The 21,405-nt window shown below is 44.1% G+C and overlaps 1 protein-coding gene across 1 annotated transcript in view; it reads right to left on the bottom strand.

Annotated features, from left to right (window-relative positions):
- sema5a (sema domain, seven thrombospondin repeats (type 1 and type 1-like), transmembrane domain (TM) and short cytoplasmic domain, (semaphorin) 5A) overlaps positions 1–21,405 on the bottom strand; it is a gene marked incomplete in the record, with an annotated part of 225,206 nt that overhangs the window by 46,460 nt on the left and 157,341 nt on the right. Inside the window, 1 exon segment of the mRNA XM_055881523.1 lies at positions 12,436–12,583. Within this exon segment, the coding sequence (XP_055737498.1) occupies positions 12,436–12,583 (148 nt within the window).

The following is a 21,405-nucleotide window of genomic DNA, read 5'->3' as shown; positions in this document are numbered from 1 at the left end:
GGTGGCCTCCCTTCCTGTTCGAGTGGCGCTCGGCGGTCGTCGTCGCCGGTCTACTAGCTGCCACCGATCCCTTTTTCCTTTTCGTTTGGTTTTGACTAATTGATTTCACCTGTTTATTGTTTGGTTGTTAGGGTGGTGTTATTTAAGTTCGTTTAGCCCGTTTCTGTTTGTGCGGGCTTGTCTCTCTGTTTGTGTATGAGGTTGTTATTTTCACGTTGGGGTTTTTCCACAGTCTGGATTTATTTTCCAGTGTGTACTTTATTCAATCGGATTTTTACGCCAAATGTTTTTGACGTTACCAGTTGTTCATCTGGTTGGACATTAAAGAGTGGTTTTCCCCATTACCTTTGCTCTCTGCGCCGGACTCCTTACAATTGTCCTCATTGATCGTAACAAGCATAAGGAATTTACTTTTTTTTGCAACATTTTCTAATCATAGTTGCACACGTCTTGTAGCCTAGGCTATAGGCGGATATGTTATCTTTTATTTTTTAAATTACACCTTTTTTAATTTTTTTTACCCGCTGCAACTCCCGTACGGACTCGGGAGAGGCGAAGGTCGAGAGCCATGGTCAACTTTTGTACTATGGGGGATAGTAGATTGACATAGGCTAGTGCTTTTGCTGTCCATTAGGCCTACTCATCTTGACGGCTGACAAAGGAAATGTGGACAGTTCTTCCAATATCTTCAATATGCACCTCGGAATTGGATAAGGACACGTGCAGTTGCATCCCCGATGTGTCTGTCTTCACTTGTAGCCTGTGAGAAAGACCCGATCATGTGATGGGAGAAGGACACAACAGCCACTGGCCGCAAAATGCATGACTTTATTTAGGACACGTTACAGCCACAAAAGGGATGCTGCCGTGAGGCAATTTCAAGTGCTTGTCAAATTGTGAATGAGAGACTAAAGACGTGTGTACAGCCTGCAGAAAAAACGAAGAAAAGCTCATGTCTAGTCTTTTTTCAAAATCATCATTAGAGTCGAATCATGCAGCCTTACAATGTATTAAAAATCAAAACATATAGCCCAACGTTTGTAGAACAACTAAAGTTACATTAATAAGTCTAAATGAAGCATATAGGAGAACATCATTCTTTGTTAACCTCATGAGCGCACTCCCTCAAATCGTTTGGAGAAAATATTTATATTTTATTCAGCTTTGTTTAATTGTATTCTTCATACAATAAAATAATGCCATGGAATTCTAAGCAAATCTTGTCTGCTAAATGAACTAGTATAGTCCACAGCCATTTGGCATAGCCAGATCAGGACCTAAGATAAGGACAACTCAGAGTATGCTATTCTGTTCTTATGAAATAGACTACATTTTCTAATCATGCTTCTTTAGACCTGTCTAAAATAAATAATCGATTTATTTTGAAGGTGTAGGCTATATTACATGGATTTATTAGATGTTATATGTTCCAAAGGTCTGCATCAGTGATTTGTGTGGAAGCCAGGAGATGCTAAATACAGTGAGACCGACAGTTATTTGCTTGACAATCACCGGCTGACAAAATGTTGTGACTACCACAGCCCTATTCTAGATTGCACCTTTTTTTCTAAGAGTGCACTCTGTCAGAGATACAAAACAGAGACTGATCCTGACCAAGTACAGGCACAGTGACCACCAATTGGCTATAGAAAAGGGAATCACAAAAAGACATGGCTACGCAAAGAGGAGCGTCTATGTGGTCACTGCACGACAGGGGAGGTAGAGACAGAGATGCACTTTTTCCTCTGTTGTGAGAAATACTCCCAAATAAGATCATATTTTTAAAGAGATAAATATCTCAATCAATTCCCATCTTCTGTGCATTTACTAATGACATAAAGCTGGGAATTATTCTGGGTGAGGGAGAAACCACAAATATTACTGCCAGGTATGTACAGTATATGATTGCCATGGGCTAAGGGATATCCCATGAACATTAATTTGCTGAAGCATTTACATTGTAAATAACTTACTAGTAATACATAGTGGAACGTTCATCCATGTACACATTGTTGTTTATTTATTAGACAACCTTTCTTTTTTGTTTTTTATAATTATATTTTTATGCAATTAAATGTTTTGACTGAAGATTACACAATACAACCACAGTAGTGTTGTACCTGAATACATGATTATATGTACTAGTATTATTAATACTAAAATTAACTGTATTTCATAATCCTTATAGAATTGTACTGTATTTACTGAAATGCTGTACCACAATACTGCTTTGGCAATATCTACAAATTGTATTTCATGCCAATAAAATAATCTGAATTTGAATTTGATATTCCCGTGGAGAACAGAGAGGAAAGAGCAAAACTCATAGATTTAGAACTAGATGAATGCATATTAACATTCTACGATGACTTTACCCCGTGGTGTTTGTGCCAAGCATCATTTCTGCTGACGGGCAGCAGGTATCACATATGAACTATGAAACAGTCCCATTAGACCCACGTGCTGAACATGGCAAGTGGCAAACAGGCAGAAAAGGTCATTGATCAGATGTGATTTATAACAGAGGGGGAGGGAGGTGGGGAAGGGAAGAAGGATGGATGAAGGGAAGGATGGTGGGGGGAAAAGAAGGAGGGTGGACATGTGAGGGTATGATAATGGGAAAAACATGATACATAACTTTGAGTGACATTTCCATTTGACGTTCACTCCACCTGCAAAAGGAGAGATGTCGGTCTCTGCCTTCCTCTCTGGCTGTTTGTTACAATAGTTAAAGTGAAAACCCCAGACCCACACAACAAGGCCCCTTTCCATCCTCGTTGTCGAACTATCTAATGTGTCTCTGTCTAATAGAGAACCATTGTTGCATGCTTTCTCCTCCGTTTTCCCCCTCTCCTTTCATTTCTCCTTTCCCTCACGCTCTCCGGTCCTTCTCCCAGGCAGCCATAAATACATGCTTTCCAGGGCACTGTTAGTGGTGATGACATACCGATGTGCATGCCTCAGTATGTCTAACGATCCAAGCGGCACCTGCTTATAACGACAAGTCAGATGAATAAAAACGATAGGAGAGCAGAGGTGGGAGGGAGTGATAAGGTGATGCAGTGATACCGGGGGACTAAACTACACCATCGTCTTCGTCTCAGCGTCGTTTAGAGGGTGGAAGTTGATATAACGGCCATTCTCCCAGTTCCTTACTTATTCATGTTGAGTGAGGCCTTGAGTTGAGTGACTGCCAGACCTTGACCAAATAAGATAAAAGTCTCTTTTGTTCATCCATCAGGTTGTCACAGTGATTCTGGGGTTGGACAGAGGGGCGGGAACACTGCATATTTTCATCTCTCTCTCCCTCTCTCCCTCTCTCCCTCTCTCCCTCTCTCCCTCTCTCCCTCTCTCCCTCTCTCTCTCTCTCTCTCTCTCTCTCTCTCTCTCTCTCTCTCTCTCTCTCTCTCTCTCTCTCTCTCTCTCTCTCTCTCTCTCTCTCTCTCTCTCTCTCTATATATATATATATATATATATATCTTTGCCTCTATATCTCTCGCCCTCTCTCTCCATCTCTCTCCGTCTCCCCCAGCGTGGGCCCAGGAACAGGAGTCCAAGGTTAAAGACAGTAGGAGGATCCAGATTGGGTTACGTTACGGAGATGATGAATGAGAGTGTCATCCCCGTCGCCTTTCTGACTTCACACTGTCTAGATTAGTAATCATCAGCCTGTCACACATTAATATTAAACACCATCAAGCATCAGGAGGACCTGGCCCGGCCCCAGCCATAACAAACAGCCTCTGTCTTCAATAGAACCTCCTCCTTCTCAGCAATGGCTCGCCAATATTTAACATGATCCAATAAACCTAGTCAAAGATGAGCCAACGGGCCCAGTCTGGAATGATAATCTATTCTTCATAGTCTATTAATAGCCATATAGGACTAGGGAAGACACGTTTAACCTCTTTCAGTCTCTCCCCAAGGATGACAAAAACAACACCCAGCATGCAACAGTAAACAGGAAGGGGATGTTTGTTGTTGTGAGTTGTCCTCAAACAGTGTGAATTTGTAATGAGTGTGAGTGTGTGAGAATGTATTAGAAATGGACCGAGGGCCACGAAATAAACAGGTTCACTAGGTGGGAAATATCCCAAATAAATGTTGATTTACCCCTAAAACGTTCAGACAAATGTCCTCCTGCGTATTGTAATGACATTTTACACCAGATGATTTTAGGGCGAGCCGGGCACACTAATAAAATGACATTAGTGATGAAAAAATAGGAATCATTGCCTGTATCTCTTCCTCTACACCCCATCACACATCGCTCCACTCGCAAACGCCTCTATTCCGGAAAAAATTAAGGGAAACTGAAAACGCAGCAGAAATCATCGGAACGTGTAGAGTGGCATGTGGAACGCTAAATTGGATTCAATTAGTGGCTCATTCCTGCTGGGACCATTCATATGCATTATGGAGAGGACAAGAGCAGAGGGAAGAAGGGGAGGGGAACGGGATGTGCTGAGGTACATTATAATTCACAACCCCTCTAACAGACAGCTGCCCAGAGGCTGCTAATAGAATAATGCGTACCGCAGCCAGCTCAGCGTTCGGCTGAGAGTATAAGGATGTTGGATATGTTCTTTACTGCTTCAGACACACAAGCTGTTTGGGCTTTCTGTCCAGCACATACAGTGTGTGTGTGTCTCTGTCCAGTCTCTCTGTCTGTGTGTGTCTGTGTGTGTGTGTCTGTGTGTGTCTGTGTGTGTGTGTGTGTGTGTGTGTGTGTGTGTGTGTGTGCGTGCGTGCGTGCGTGCGTGCGTGCGCGTGCGCGTGCACGTGCGTGCGCGTGCGCATGCGTGTGTGTGTGTGTGTGTGTGTGTAGGCCTACAGTTGAGTAATGGACTCAGGCATCTCCTGTCTCATTCATTCTCCATCCTAGACTCTCCTGGTTATTTTTCTAGGTGTTAAAAGCAGAGGGCCGGGAGAGGGGCGACAGAGGGTGATGAGAGAGGGGGATGACAGAGGGAGATGGGGGGTGTCAGGGGGCGATTCGTGTGGCTTGTGAAAGCATTACCTAAACCCGTGCCCCTAAGCCTCTCCTCCATTGTTTTATCAATGTGTCTGTCTGGAGGGTGTGTGTGAAGGGAGGCAGATGGGGGACATACGGTACGTGTATGTGTCTGTATGTGTGTGTGTGTGCGTGCGTGCGTGCGTGCGTGCGTGTATGACTGTGGGTGTGTGTGTATGTGTTGACGGTGAGTAATAGGGATCTTTGTCTCTGGAGCCTCCTAACATCATTACAGTCAGTCGTGTTTATATCACTGCACTAAGAGACATGTGTGACGGTGTGTGTGCACCTCTGGCCCTGCGGTTCCTGACACTACCCGTTCTGTTAGCCAGCCCAGCCAGCCTTGCTGCTAACTATCCATCCATCTCCCAGGTGCCTGCTTACTGTAACTCAGAACAGCTATGATATCTGCTGTGAGAAGAGAAGCAGTGTGTGTGTGTGTGTGTGTGTGTGTGTGTGTGTGTGTGTGTGTGTGTGTGTGTGTGTGTGTGTGTGTGTGTGTGTGTGTGTGTGTGTGTGTGTGCGTGGGTTGGGGGGGGGGGCATACTGCTGTCTGTCTGTCTGCCTGTCTGTCTTCATTAATAGCAGCCTCTAGTATCCTGGGGAGAGAGGACAGATGGCTCATAAAAACATACCTCTTCCCGGTTTACGCTTCCTTTCCTGCGCTGAAATAAATATTCTCATCATTCTCCGTCTTTCCATGGTGGGTACAAAAAGCAGAATAGACGCAAGGATGTGTTGATTTATCTGGGAAGATTTTACAACTTGTAGTCTACGTCTGGCATAATGGGAGCAATGATAAAGGAGTTGTGAGTAACATCACTTATTGGTAGCCTTTACATGTATTACAACCATGGGTGACTATCTGATTACAGTTGCTTCAAGATATCCACCATTGTTCCTGTACCCAAGAAAGCAAAGATAACTGGACTAAATGACTATCGCCCCGTAGCACTCACTTGTGTCATCATGAAGTGCTTTGAGAGGCTAGTTAAGGACCATATCACCTCCACCTTACCTGACACTCTAGACCCACTTCAATTTGCATACCATCCCAATAGATCCATGGACGGCACAATTGCCATAGCACTGCACACTGCCCTATCCCATCTGGACAAGAGGAATACCTATGTAAGAATGCTGTTCATTGACTACACCTCAGCCTTCAACCACATAGTACCCAGGCTCATCATTAAGCTTGGGGCCCTGGGTCTGAAACCCGTCCTGTGCAACTGGGTCTTGGACTTCGTAACGGGCGGTGAAGGTAAGCAACAGCACCTCCACTACGCTGATCCTCAACACAGGGGCCCGACAAGGGTGTGTGCTCAGCCCCCTCCTGTATTTCCTATTCACCCATGACAATGTGGCCACACGTGTCTCCAAGACAATCACCAACTTTGCAGACGACATAACAGAGGTAGGCCTGATTACCAACAACGACGAGACAATCTACAGGGAAGAAGTGAGGGCCCTGGCAGAGTGGTGGTAGGAAAATAACCTCTCCCTCAACGTCAACAAAACGAAAAAGCTGATCGTGGACTTCAGGATACAGCAGGGGGAGCACGCCACCATCCACATCGACGAGGCTGCAGCGGAGGTGAAAAGCTTCAAGTTCCTTAGCGCACACATCACTGAAATGGTCCACCAACACAGACAGGAGGCTGAATAAATGTGTCTTGACACCTAAGTGTCACGTTCCTGACCTATTTCTGTTAGTTTGTTGTATGTGTTAGTTGGTCAGGACGTGAGTTTGGGTGGGCATTCTATGTTGTCTGTTTCTATGTTGGTTTATGGGTTGCCTGGTATGGCTCTTAATTAGAGGCAGGTGTTTGGCGTTCCTCTAATTAAGAGTCATATTTAGGTAGGTTGTTTCACAGTGTTCGTTGTGGGTGGTTGTCTCCTGTGTCAGTGTTTGTCGCACCATACGGGACTGTTCGGTTTGTTTGTTCATCGTCATTTATGTGTAGGCTATTTTCCCTGTTCGTGCGTTCTCGTGTTTTATTGTAAGTTCGTATGTCCAGGTTTGTCTACTCCGTTTTGTTATTTTGTTAATTAGTCAAGTGTATTTCGTTTCGTGTTTTCCCCGTCTTGTTTAGTAAAATCATGTCTTCACAATCCTCTGCATCTTGGTTCCATCACTACTCCTCCTTTTCGGTTGAAGAGGAGGAGGACCACCGTTACACTAAGACTCTCACAAACTTTTACAGATGCACCATCCTGTTGGGCTGTATCACCACCTGGTACGGCAACTGCACCGTCCGTAACCATAGGGCTCTCCAGAGGGTGGTGAGCTCTGCCCAACGCATCATCGGGGGCACACTGCCTGCCCTCCAGGACATCTACAGCACCGGGTGTCACAGGAAGGCCAGAAAGATCATCAAGGACCTCAGCCACCTGAGCCACGGCCTGTTCACCTCGCTACCATCCAGAAGGCGAGGTCAGTACAGGTGCATCAAAGCTGGGACCAAGAGACTGAAAAACAGCTTCTATCTCCAGGCCATCAGACTCTTAAATAGTCACCACTAGCCGGCCTCTGCCCAGTACCCTGCACTGAACTTTATTTACTGTCACTAGTTGGCTACCACCCAATTACTCAACCCTGCACCTTAGAGGCTACTGCCTATGTACATAGGCATGGAATCACTGGTCACTTTAATAACAGAACACTGATCACTTTAATAATGTTTACATACTGTTTTACCCACCACATTCGTATGTATAGTATTCTAGTCAAGGCCTATCCTATTTAACTATTGCTGTACATAATATATTTTATGCTACGTATTCTTCAGATGTACTACATATTATATCCATTTACTTTCCATACTGTATGCATTGTCGTCCTAATAGTTCAATATTTCTTAATTCCATTCTTTCACTTTTTTAGATTTATGTGTATTGTTAGATATTACTGCACTGTTGGAGCTAGGAACACAAGTATTTCGCTACACCCGCAATAACATCTGCTAAATATGTGTATGTGACCAATAAAATGTGATATCTTTGATCACTTTAAATAGAGAGAATGTGTGTGTGTGAGAGAGAGAGAGAGAGAGAGAGAGAGAGAGAGAGAGAGAGAGAGAGAGAGAGAGAGAGAGAGAGAGAGAGAGAGAGAGAGAGAGAGAGAGAGAGAGAGAGAGAGAGAGAGAGAGAGAGAGAGAGAGAGAGAGAGAGAGAGAGAGAGAGAGAGAGAGAGAGAGAGAGAGAGAGAGAGAGATCATAAGACACTGACCTCTCTGCCCTCTTTCCCACCTCTCAAATTTGTTACTTCATGGTCTCCAATCTGCCGTGGGCTTTGCTTTGCCCAACGCTGATAAAAACAGTTTCTTACATCTCCCTTCCTCACCCTGCTACTAACCCTAACCCCAAACTGGAAACACACCTCACCTACCACAGATAGGGTTCACATCTTGAAATTAGGTTCAGAGAGGTTTACCACACGGATAGGGAGACCGGGAGATACTCAGTTTCCGTCTAGGAATGGGGTCTTGGAATGGGGTTCTGGGAAGGAAGCCTTCAGGGCCGGAGTGGTATTCCCAAAATAATGGGATAATGGCAGAACAGTGGTGACAGACTTAAGGCAGCTGCAGCTGGGAGTGTGTGTGTGTCTGTTTGTGTGGTCCAAACACTGGCACGTCCTAGACTACATTATCGTCCGTCAGTGCAACCAAAAGCAGGTACTAAGTGAACCGACCCATGCTGAACTGACCACCGCTTAATTAGGTCCAAACCCCGAATTAAGATTTGCCCACGCCACCCAAGGAAGGCCTTGAATAAGTGACTCAACAGTAATGCCCTCAAAAACCCTTCCACCATCATCACTTGTGCCGTCTCCTCTACACCAAACTCCCCCCAACCCTCCCGGATTGATGAGAACGCTTCTGACATTCACACACTCCTACAAAACAAACGCCAAGCCCACAAAGCTCTCCTGTCCAACCCAGACTCCCCCACTTTCCAATCCTCCCTCTCCCAGGGTCAAACCATCTGATGAGATCAAAAGTATAACAGACAAAAACAACACCCAGGGGTTCTATGCTGCCATTAAAGCCCTCTACGGCCCGCAGAAACAAGTCATCACTTCGGTCAGGTCTGCCCATGGAAACACACTTTTCAAGACCACAAGAGGATCTCGGAGAGATGGGTAGAGCACTTTGGAAACCTCCTTAACCACACCAACCCAACAAACCTGCTCATCCTGTACACACTCCCACACATCCCCACCATTCATGAACTCGACAACCCACTACAGTTTTCTGAGGTCCACCAGGCGATTAAAATCCTAAAAGATAAGAAAAGTGTTGGACCAGACGGCATCCCAGCTGAAATCCTGAAGCAAGGGGGATATCTCCTCTTGTGCCAAATTCCACCTCCTCACCAAAGCCATCTGGCTGTCTGAAACCATCCCACAGGAATGGAAGGATGACAATATTGTAGTCATCTACAAGAAGGGTGACAAAGCAGCTTGTGGTAACAGCATAGGCATCTCCCTTCTTTCAGTGACAAGGAAGGTTTTTTATTTTATTTTATTTAACCTTTGTTTAACCTTTATTTAACTAGGCAAGTCAGTTAAGAACAAATTCTTATTTACAATGACGGCCTACCCTGGCCAAACCCGGACAACGTTGGGCCAATTGTGTGCCGCACTATGGGATTCCCAATCACGGCCGGATGTGATGCAGCCTGGATTTGAACCAGGTACTGCAGTGATGCCTCTTGCACTGAGATGCAGTGTCTTAAAGCACTGCACCACTCGGGAGCCCAAGGCCATTTTAAGGATAATGTGCTATCTACTCGCGTAGCACCTATCTGAAAATATCCTCCCAGAATCACAGCGCGGCTTCAGGAAAGGCAGGAGCACCACCGACATGATTTTTGTGGCCAAACAAATGCAGGAAAAGTGCCAGGAACAAAACCAAGACCTCTACATGGCTTTGATAAACCTCATCAAAGCCTTTGACACCATCAAACGTGAGATGCTCTGGCAGCAGCTCACCACACTTGAGTTGCCTCCCAAGTTTCTGAGTGTCTTAAAACAATTCCATTAAGGAATGCACGCCAGAGTGGTGCTTGGTGGGCATTAATCAGAGCCCTTTAGCGTAGAGGTTGGGGTCAAGCAAGGCTGTGTTCTGGCTCCAGGTAATGTTTAACATGTTCCATTTCTGCAGTTACAAGCCTGTCAAACAACTCCCTTGGCTCAACCGACGGAATCCAGCTACAGTACCGTCTGGATGGAAACATCTTCAAGCCCACACAAAAAACAGAACCCAAACAGATCTTTGAATTCACGTCTGGCTTATACCCCAGAATCTATGCAAGACACCTTCAACCCGGTCTCCTCCACCTGTCGACATCCAAGACAATACCCAAAAGACAGAAATAAGTGCACAACTCTCATCCGCACCCCCCCCCCCACTCCCTTCTTTCATCACTGGTGGTGTTCTCCTCAAAGATTAACCATATTTCACTTACCTTGGTGCTGTCCTCTCTCTGGCATGCTCCCTAGATGATCAAGTCTCTGCTTCCATCGGACGACTCGGGGCCAGGGTTTTGGAAAATGTAAACCTCAAGACCCATACCAAAGTGGCAGTATACAATGTGTCTCCACCTGCTTTATGGCCCAGAGACCTGGGCCCGATATAGGCAACACATAAACATCTTGGAAGCCTTTCACATCAGAAACCTCAAGACCCACACCAAAGGGGCAGTATACAATGTGTCTCCACCTGCTTTATGGCTCAGAAACCTGGACCCCATATAGGCAACACATAAACATCTTGGAAACCTTTCAAATCAGATGCCTACAACGCATCTTAGGGCTAACCTGGGAGAACAGAGTACCCCATAACGATATCCTCACAAACACCAAGTTGACCGACTTCTCTGTTGGCTCGGCCACGTGATCCGAATGCCTGAACACTGCCTCCCCCGCCGATTTCTCTAAGGCCAGCTAAGTGCAGACAAGCGCTCTGCTGGAGGTCAGAGGACCTGCTGAAGCACTGTAACATCCATCCCTCTAGCCTGAAAACCCTAGAAGACAGCATAGGAGATGCGAGAGATGCAGCCAAAGACACCAACGCGCAGCTGGGACAACGCCATCCGACTCCCAACACACGTTTCTCAGCGCCTACATCAGCCCCCACAACCACATGAAGTGGTGCAAGCGGCAATTTCGCTAACCCACCCATACCCCCCATCCACAAGAGGAGCATTCTTCATCATCAACATCGTTGGACTAAGAGAGTGTGTGTGTGAACAGACACCCACCAGGGTAGTGAATAGATAGTGCTGCTGTGTATGTGTGTGTGGCCGTGCCGTTTTCTCAGTTGTTTTATGGGATATCAGTCATGCTTCATTACAGTTAGAGTGTTAAGGTATGGGAGGTCAGCTCTCTCAGTTGTTAAAGGGTTATCTGTGCTTAGTTAGGTCAATCACAGAACATTATCAGATATGTTACTACTTTGCTGTGGGTTGTAAGTTGCTACTTTCAGCTTGCCAGCAATATTACATTAGTCATGCGTCATTACCAGCTCCTGATGTGGTTGCTATGGAATGCAACAGTAGATATGGTTGCTATGGAATGCTATAATGCAACAGTATATATTTATATAGCTCTGAAATGGGTTGCCAGTGCACAGTGAAACATTTGTAAGATGTAACTCTCTAATCATTTGACCCATATAGAGACCATGGTGCTATCTTTATAAAAGTGTCTATAGTCAGTACATCTGACACTCACACACTTACACATCTGTTATTGCTTATCATGTGATTCTCTCTGACCCCTACTCACTAATCCATTTCAACTGTAAAGGAATCTCAGGGTCATGTGTCTTCCTTTCTATTTCTACCAGGCCCGTGGACGGAGGGAGGAGTGGGTTTGTAAATAGTGTTAAAATAACATGACAGTCTCGTCATCCTCCTGACACCCAAGAGGACACCAGCGTAGCTGACGTACACAACGTGCCATTACATCCCCTCTTGCATCACCCAGCCTTGGACTTCATTACTCAGCACTAGGATATCATATGCAGTTGGTAACATTTATAGATGGTGGCAAAAATACAATAAAATCGTATTTTTTTTAATATTCATTTGTTGTCGGCATACAGTAGATAGACTAATAAAAGTGATTAGCAATCTAACATCTACTTGTGTATTTTATTGTGTATTCAGTTGAGGGAATATAGTGTAAGACCATATAGGGGGGTGATTTAGTGTTACATGTTAATGGTTAGCATTGGTCATGTATCTGCTGTTCTTAACAACATGTTAAGTGCCATGGCTGAATATAAATACTAGGGGATTTTGGAGGGGTTGACCCTTAAAGTTCAATGTTACAGTTTAGATGGTTAAGAAGTTCAAGGTCAGTCTGCTATGGAAGTGCAGCCCAGATCTGTTTTTGTGTGTGTGTGACATACCTGGGCACATCCAGGGCACTCGTTGCCGTTCTCGCAGGTCCTGCGACGTGATTGGATGCCGCCTCCGCAGGGCACCGTGCAGCGTTCCCATGCCGACCAGGCCGACCAATAGACATGAGGCGGGCAGGGCAGGTGCTCGTTACAATACCTAGGAAGGACAAAGACCACGGCGGATGAGTGTGTGTGTGTTTGTGAGTGTGTTTGTGAGAATACAAGTACACACAGAGAGGATATGGGAGTGCTGGGGGCCATGTGCAATCTGAGGTCTTTACTTTGCCCAATCGTATTCCTGAGTCAGTCTGTCTTTGGAATGGTTGGTTGTAAATAAGTGGTATTTTTTACATGATACACAACACTACAATTATAAAAGAGGGACACTGGGCTTCTGAAAACCTTACCATATTTTAGACCGCGAGCTAAGGCAGCGAACCAACATAGCTTTTAAGGAGTTGGAGCTACTGATGCCATAAGACAATGACTAACCATAGAGCACTTCTGTACAGTCCAAAGACAGACAGAAAGACAGATTTACAGACCAATGTTAACAAGTTAATGAGTCTACATGCATATTCCACATATTTTAATGGTGCTGCCTTTGAAAAAGCCACACAGACTCATAAATCATGTTAAATTACAATATTTAATTATTACTGTACTGCTCCATAGGGTAATTAGTGACATTCATTATCCAATAACGTGATGCTATTGATAGTCTTATTATGGCCCATATACTTACACAAACTACAACTCCAGCAGTGTTTGTGTAACCATGAAAAACATTTATGTTGAATAAAAACTTTGTTGATAGTGACTCACGCAGATTTCCCTTACTTCATCGTGTCTGAGATTTGACTCAGAGAGAAAGCGATAGGCCTTGTTATATCTGCCTATACATATAACAGCACATTAAGAACTGCCCTTTCCATGACATAGATTGGCCAGGTGAATCCAGGTGAAAGCTATGATCCCTTATTGATGTCACTTGTTAAATCCAATTCAATCAGTGTAGATGAAGGGGAGGAGACAGGTTAAAGAACCATTTTTAAGGCTTGAGACAATTGAAACGTGGCACACAAAAGAAAACGGGGTATGGTAGTAGGTACCAGGCACACCAGTTTGTGTCAAGAACTGTAACGCTGCTTGGTTTTTCACACTCAACAGTTTCCTGTGAGTATTAAGAATGGTCCACAACCCAAAGGACATCCAGCCAACTTGACACAACTCTGTGGGAAGAATTGGAGTCAAAATGGGCCACCTTGTAGAGTCCATGCCCCAACGAATTCAGGCTGGGGAGGTTCCTAATGTTTGCTATACTTAGTGTATATTATGTTGCTTTTTGGAGCGCAATGAAAAGTTGAAATAGGAAAACATTGGTGCATTACTCTGTTTTTCTATAAACCTATTTACATTAAAGTGCCTGAGATTCGGCTGAGGAAAGGGGAGAAAAAGGGAGAAATAGAGCGAGAGATGACAGAGCGAGAAAGAAAAAGAGAGCGAGAGGAAAGTAGAACGGGAGAAGGAGAAAAGCACCGATTGCAGAAAAAAATGAGAAAGAAAAAGAAAGAGAGTGGGAGAGAGAAAGGGAGAGAAATGAAGCGAGGGAGGAAGAGAATGGGTGTAAATGGGATATAATGCAAATGATAGCGATATTAGCATTGATCTGCAGGGTCCCCTGCTGAGCCTCAGAATGGAGGAGTCAGACCTAAGCCAGATCCATAGTAAATAGATTTAGAGCTTCGCTAAACTCATCGTCAATCCAGCCATGCAAATTGTTCTGCTCACTGATTAGATTAGCCTTTGTAAAATGCAACGTCCTCCCCCTCCCTCAGTAAAACTGGGGAGGAATTCAAGAAGAAAATGGTACTAATAATTTGCCTATAGGAGCTGAGTAAGCAGGGGAATACAGTGGACATGTGCTGAGGGGGATGCAAGCATAAGGTACATAAAGCTGAGCATTAGCCAGCCAGACTTCTGCCCCATGGCATTGACTGATTGGTTTTTATAACTGTTTCTCTTCCTACGGCTAGCAAACAAGGACAAACTGCTGGGATCCCCCTGGCCAGGTACTCAGACAGTTGGGTGTGAAGAGTGACTTTTCATCATTGATATATACACTACATGACCAAAAGTATGTGAACACCTGCTTGTCAAACGTCTCATTCCAAAATCATGGGCAATAATATGGAGTTCATCCCAAAGGTGTTCGATGGGGTTTAGGTCAGGGCTTTGTGCAGGCCAGTCAAGTTCATCCACACTAATCTCGACAAACCATTGTTGTATGGACCTTTGTGCATGGGGGCACTGTCATGCTGAAACAGCAAAGGGCCTTCCCCAAACTGTTGCCACAAAGTTGGAAGCACAGAATCATCTAGAATGTTATTGAATGCTGTAGCATTAATATTTCCCTTCACTGGAACTAAGGGGCCTAGTCCGAACCATGAAAAACAGCCCCAGACTAATATTCCACCCACGCCAAACTTGACAGTTGGCACTATACATTGGGGCAGGTAGCGCTCTCCTGGTATGCGCCAAACCCAGATTCGTCCGTCAGAATGCCAGATTTGAAGCGTGATTCATCCCTCCACGGAACGCGTTTCCACTGCTCCAGAGTCCAATGGCGGCGAGCTTTACACCTTTACACCTTCAGAAAGTATTCATACCCCTTGACTTATTCCACATTTTGTTGTGTTAAAGCCTGAACATTTTTTTTTACAATACTCTATAACACACAATACCCTATAATGACAAAGTGCAATCGTTATTAAATACTCTTTAAAAAAAATTGAAAACAGGATAATTTTATTGTTCGCTAACTTCGCTGGGTAGACCTCTGTGGTTGGAGAAAAAAGTACATTACCTCTACTTATCACTATGTTTAGCCAACTGTACAAAGCTTCTGCCGGTAGCTTGCAAAGTAAACATCAGCTAACAGTACATTGGCAAATACGTTCTTCGCTGCTTGACAGACAGAGCCCACAAAGGATGGGAAATTAACCTAAACCACTCAGACTTGTCAGGTATAGTTAACGTTTATTTTATATCACTCAAATATTCAATTAATGGTGGCCAATATTGAGAGATATCGTGAGGCTACCCTCACGTATCTAAAATGACATAATCAATTGATGCTTACTGATTATGAAAGGCATGTAGTTGCTTGCTGTGTAACTGACGATAAAGCTAAATGTGTGCAATTGTTTTGCATGGAATAATGGAAAATGTGTAGTTCTGACTATGCCCTTCAAGAGGTGATGATATTAAAACCAAATAGTGTTAACATTAAACAATCCCTTGAAAACAGCACAGAGTTGTCAATAATTTTAGAGGAGCTGGGGGTCTCCCTGCCCCCCCAGCAAGAAAACCGAACGCTCTGCACCGTATTTTGACGCTATACTTTAGCTCGAACTACAGCCATCAGGCTTTATAAATAAAGTGTGCCTGTACATCTGCGATGAATATCTATTAAAGGAGGCTCTATAGCCACAGCAGAAAAACCCTCCACCCTATTCCTAGCATTAAAGGGAGTGCGCACTCCCAAAATCAAAGTGGTCCAACGTATAGCCGAGTCTCCATCCACAACATTTGTTCTGTACATCTGTATTTGCATTCGGTGGGAATCACTACATGCCTTTAACAAGTCAAGAAAAAAATTCAATTAGAACAAGTATGAGAGGAGATAGATAGATAGATAGATAGATAGATAGATAGATAGATAGAGCAGACAGAATGAGAGAGAGGACAGTAAGAGAGAGAGAGAGAGGATATTTAGAGAGAGTACAGAGAGAGACTTTAAATTGAGAGAATGTGTGTGAGACAGAAAGCGAAAGACAGAGAGGGAGAGAGAGAGAGAGAGAGAGAGCGGACAGAGAGCGAGAAAGTGGACAGAGCATGAGCAGAATCAAGAAAATCTACTCTTTTGGGACAGACAGACCCTTCTCCCCTGCAAGATCAGAGTGATACAGCATATTTCATCCATTAACACGTGTCTCCCTCCACAGTGTTTAAAGCCACCAAGCCCTACTATAGGACCCTGATGGATTCTCTCATTCTCACAGCTCTACTGTTCAAGGTGTTTTATTGGCTGAGCAGGTAGTATGAAAGAAGCAGAGGGAGAGAGGGTCAAGGAGTGAAAGACTGAGGGAGAGAGAGAGAGATGGAGGGGGCAGGGTAGTCATAGTTATGAGTGCACTCGAACAAATGATAAATCTACAGTCTCTTTTTCACCTTGAAAACTTGCTTCAGTCACCATGGAAACTCTTCAGTCATTTACAGCTCTGTTTTTTTCACAATTTCTTTCCATTTTTCTCACGGTCACATTTTTTAAATTATTTTTGTATTTTTTATTTTTCTCTTATTTTACCAGGTAAGTTGACTGAGAACAAATTGTTCTACTGTCTCATACAGAAATGCCTTAAGCCTGTGACACACGAAGCAATTTGGACGCAATTTCTGTTGCAGATGCAAGTTGCAAGTGACATCAACTAAAGCACCTTTGCTGATACATGAAGCAATTCAAACGCAATTCAAATTGCATGCAACAGCCAATCATGTCATCAATGGAGTAAAGTACTTAAGTAAAGACTATTTAAAGTACTACTTAAGATGTTTTTTGGGGCATCTGTACTTAACTATTTATATTTTTGACAACTTTTACTTGTACTACATTCCTAAAGAAAATAATGTACTTTTTAATCCATACATTTTCACTGACAAAATTCTTTCCAATATGTCGAGTAATTAACTTCTTGTTTTCTCATGATTTGGATAGGTCTAATTGTTTTGCTGTCCCGGGGCTCTGTGGGGTCTGTTTGTCTTTGTGAACAGCCCCAGGACCAGCTTCGCAGAAGTGGTTAGATTCTATGGATTCTTCAATTACATTGAGCTGATTTCTAACGTGCTGTTCCTTCATTTTCCGTAGTGTATTTCTGTATTGTTTTAGTGATTCACCATAGTAAAGCCGTAGGCTCAGGTTGTGTGGGTCTCTAATTTTTTGTTGGATCGGTTTCTCAATTTCTTTCTTAGCTTTTTGCATTCTTCATCAAACCATTTGTTATTGTTGTTTCATTTTCTAAAGTTGTCTGCTTGACATTTTTAGATTTAATAGGGAAGCTGAGAGGTCAAATATACTGTTTAGGGTTTCTACTGTTAGATTTACACCTTCACTATTATAGTGAAACATTCTGTCTAGGAAATTGTCTAGAAGGGATTGAATTCGTTGTTGCCTTATTGTTTTTTGGTAGATTTCCACACTACTCTCCTTCCATCTATAGTATTTCTTAATATTTTTCAGTTCCTTTGTCTTTGATGCCTCATGACCGAGCAAAACTCTGTCAAGTAGTGTGTGATTTTGCTATGATCTGATAGGGGTGTCAGTGGACTGTGCACGCTCTAAGAGATTCTGGGTTGAGATTTATTTGTTTAAATTTTATTTCACCTTTATTTAACCAGGTAGGCTAGTTGAGAACAAGTTCTCATTTGCAACTGCGACCTGGCCAAGATAAAGCAGAGCAATTCGTCACATACAACAACACAGAGTTACACATCAGAGATCAGTGATAAAGTAGTTTACAGTACTATTGCCAAGAGATGAGCTACAGTTGAAGTCGGAAGTTTACATACACTTAGATTGGAGTCATTAAAACTCGTTATTCAACCACTCCACAAATTTCTTGTTAACAAACTATAGTTTTGGCAAGTCGGTTAGGACATCTACTTTGTGCATGACACAAGTCATTTTTCCAACAATTGTTTACAGACAGATTATTTCACTTATAATTCACTACATCACAATTCCAGTGGGTCAGAAGTTTACATACACTAAGTTGACTGTGCCTTTAAACAGCTCGGGAGAATGTCATGGCTTTAGAAGCTTCTGATAGGCTAATTGACATCATTTGAGTCAATTGGAGGTGTAGCTGTGGATGTATTTCAAGGCCTACCTTCAAACTCACTGCCTCTTTGCTTGACATCAAGGGAAAAATAAAATAAATCAGCCAAGACCTCTGAAATAAAATTGTAGACCTCCACAAGCCTGGTTTATCCTTGGGAGCAATTTCCAAATGCCTGAAGGTTCATCTGTACAAACAATAGTACGCAAGTATAAACACCATGGGACCACGCAGCCGTGATACCGCTCAGGAAGGAGACGTGTTCTGTCTCCTAGAGATGAACCTACTTTGGTGCGAAAAGTGAATATCAATCCCAGAACAACAGCAGAGGACCTTGTGAAGATATTGGAGGGAACAGGTACAAAAGTATCTATATCCACAGTAAAACGAGTCCTATATCGACATAACCTGAAAAGCCGCTCAGCAAGGAAGAAGCCACTGCTCCAAAACCGCCATTAAAAAAGCCAGACTACGGTTTGCACATAGGGACAAAGATCGTACTTTTTGGAGAAATGTCCTCTGGTCTGATGAAACAAAAATAGAACTGTTTGTTCATAATGACCATCATTATGTTTGGAGGAAAATGGGGGAAGCTTGCAAGCCGAAGAACACCATCCCATCCGTGAAGCAAGGGGGTGGCTTGCATCATGTTGTGGGGTGCTTTGCTGCAGGAGGGACTGGTCCACTTCACAAAATAGATGGCATCATGAGAAAGGAAAATTATGTGGATATATTGAAGCAACATCTCAAGACATCAGTCAGGAAGTTAAAGCTTGGTTGAAAATGGGTCTTCCAAATGGACAATGACCCCAAGCATACTTCCAAAGTTGTGGTAAAATGGCTTAAGGACAACAAAGTCAAGGTATTGGAGTGGCCATCACAAAGCCCTGACCTCAATCCCATAGAAGATCTGTGGGCAGAACTGAAAAAGCGTGTGCGAGCAAGGAGGCCTACAAACCTGACTCAGTTACACCTGCTCTGTCAGGAGGAATGGGCCAAAATTCACCCAACTTATTGTGGGAAGCTTGTGGAAGGCTACCCAAAACGTTTGACCCAAGTTAAACAATTTAAAGGCAATGCTATCAAATACTAATTGAGTGTATGTAAACCTATGACCTTCTGGGAATGTGATGAAAGAAATAAAAGCTGAAATAAATCATTCTCTCTACCTTTATTCTGACATTTCACATTCTTAAAATAAAGTGGTGATCCTAACTGACCAAAGACAGGGAATTTTTACTAGGATGAAATGTCAGGAATTGTGAAAAACTGAGTATAAATGTATTTGGCTAAGGTGTATGTAAACTTCCGACTTCAACTGTATGTGTGTACCTACCATAGGAGTCCCCTTGAAGCCTACCATTGACTATGAACATACCCAGCGTCCGACAGAGCTGCAGGAGTTGTAACCTGTTTTTGTTGGTTATGTTGTCGTAATTGTGTCTAGGGGGGCATATGGGGGAGGGAATGTTGTCACCTCCAGGTAGGTGTTTGTCCCCGTGAGGGTGTCAGGTTCTTGTACAGTTCTGGCATTTAGGTCGCCACAGACTAGTACATGTCCCTGGGCCTGGAAATGGTTGATCTCCCCATCTAGGATGGAGAAGCTGTCATCGTTAAAATATGGGGATTCTATTGGGGGGATATAGGTAGCACACATGTGGACATTTTTATCTGATTAGATAATTCCCTTTTTCATTTCTAGCCAGATGCAAAATGTTCCTGTTTTGACTAATTTAATAGAGTGGGTTAGGTCTGCTCTATACCAAATTAGCATATCCCCTGAATATCTTCCCTGTTTCCCACCTGGTAGTTTGGTGGACTACCAGCTCTCTGTAACCTAGAGGGCAACCAGTGGGTCCATCTCCTCTATACCATGTGTCTTGTAGGATGACAATGTCTGTATTTCCAATTTCTTTGATGAAGTCTGTGTTCCTGCTCTTTAGGCCAAAGACAGGTGACCTTAGACCAGGTATATTCCAGGATGAGATAGTAAAAGCTTTGTGTTCCATAGTGTCTGGTGTTTGTTTTTGTGTGGTTTAGGCCCGGACCATCACAGTAGGTGTGAGCAGAGCATGTTGACCATCTGATGCATACCTCTTAGGTCGCAGGATGGGATATGGGCGGGTGTAATACTGGGGTTTGGGCCTGTTGCTCTGCTCACGGCTTGGGCATATGTCCTGCTGTCATTTTGAGTTCCTTGCCGAGGGGCGGGGGGCATGGGGTGGGCAGAAGGGGCATAGGTCTGATATGGGGGGGCCTATATAGAGTGTGGCCAGGGGTGGTCTTAGCTGGTTGGGGTGTGGCTGGTGATGCTGTGTTCTGGGTGTAGTTCCTCTTGCCATGGGTTGTCTCAGTGCAGGTCCTTCAGGGCGGGGTCTTGCAGGTCTGCGAGGGTATCTCGCTGGTCTAGGAGGGGTGTCCATTGCTCTGTTGCTCCTGTGTGGGGTGCTGGAGCTACGATTGAGGGTGTCGTCCTTCAGGGTCCTGGCAAACAATGGGATGGCTGCCTTGTAGAGGTAGACCTGGTCGTAAAGTCCAGGGTGGAGTGGTGGGCCACGTATGCATTAGGTTTTGAGGCACAGTCTTGTGAAATGCTTGCATTCACATGCTGTATGGTGGCAGGGTGAAAATATTTTTGTGGTTGCAGGGTGGAGATAACCACTTGTGCTTTGGGGAAAGTGGAAGATGTTTTTTCAATCACTCCCTTGAGTGCTGTGGCCACCCTTTCCTGCTGCGCTCTCAGGTCATTTGTGCCAATGTGAATTATGATGTGGCTGGGGACCCTAGTCTGTCCCCTGACAACAGCTCCAGGGCATGCCTAGTGTTTGGTCACCAGAGCTTAGCCACTTTGTGTTTGTGAAAAAGTTTATCCACTTGAATGTATTTGCCATATGAGTCAATGAGGAGCACAATCTCTAGCTTTTGTATGTTCTCAGTGGATGTGTTGGGGTTGTCAAGACAGCAATCAGGGGAGCTGACAGGGGGGCTGTTAGGAGGGGGTGGGGTCTGTTGGGTTGGTGGGTCCTGTGTTGTCTGTCCCATTGTTGTGTTGGAGTCGGGGTCTGGGGCGGGCTGTTCTGCT

The sequence above is a fragment of the Salvelinus fontinalis genome, chromosome 25 (assembly GCF_029448725.1).
Source record: "Salvelinus fontinalis isolate EN_2023a chromosome 25, ASM2944872v1, whole genome shotgun sequence".
Lineage (NCBI taxonomy): Eukaryota > Metazoa > Chordata > Actinopteri > Salmoniformes > Salmonidae > Salvelinus > Salvelinus fontinalis.
Note: the sequence above shows the minus strand (reverse complement) of the source record. Positions and strands in the feature narration are given on the sequence as shown.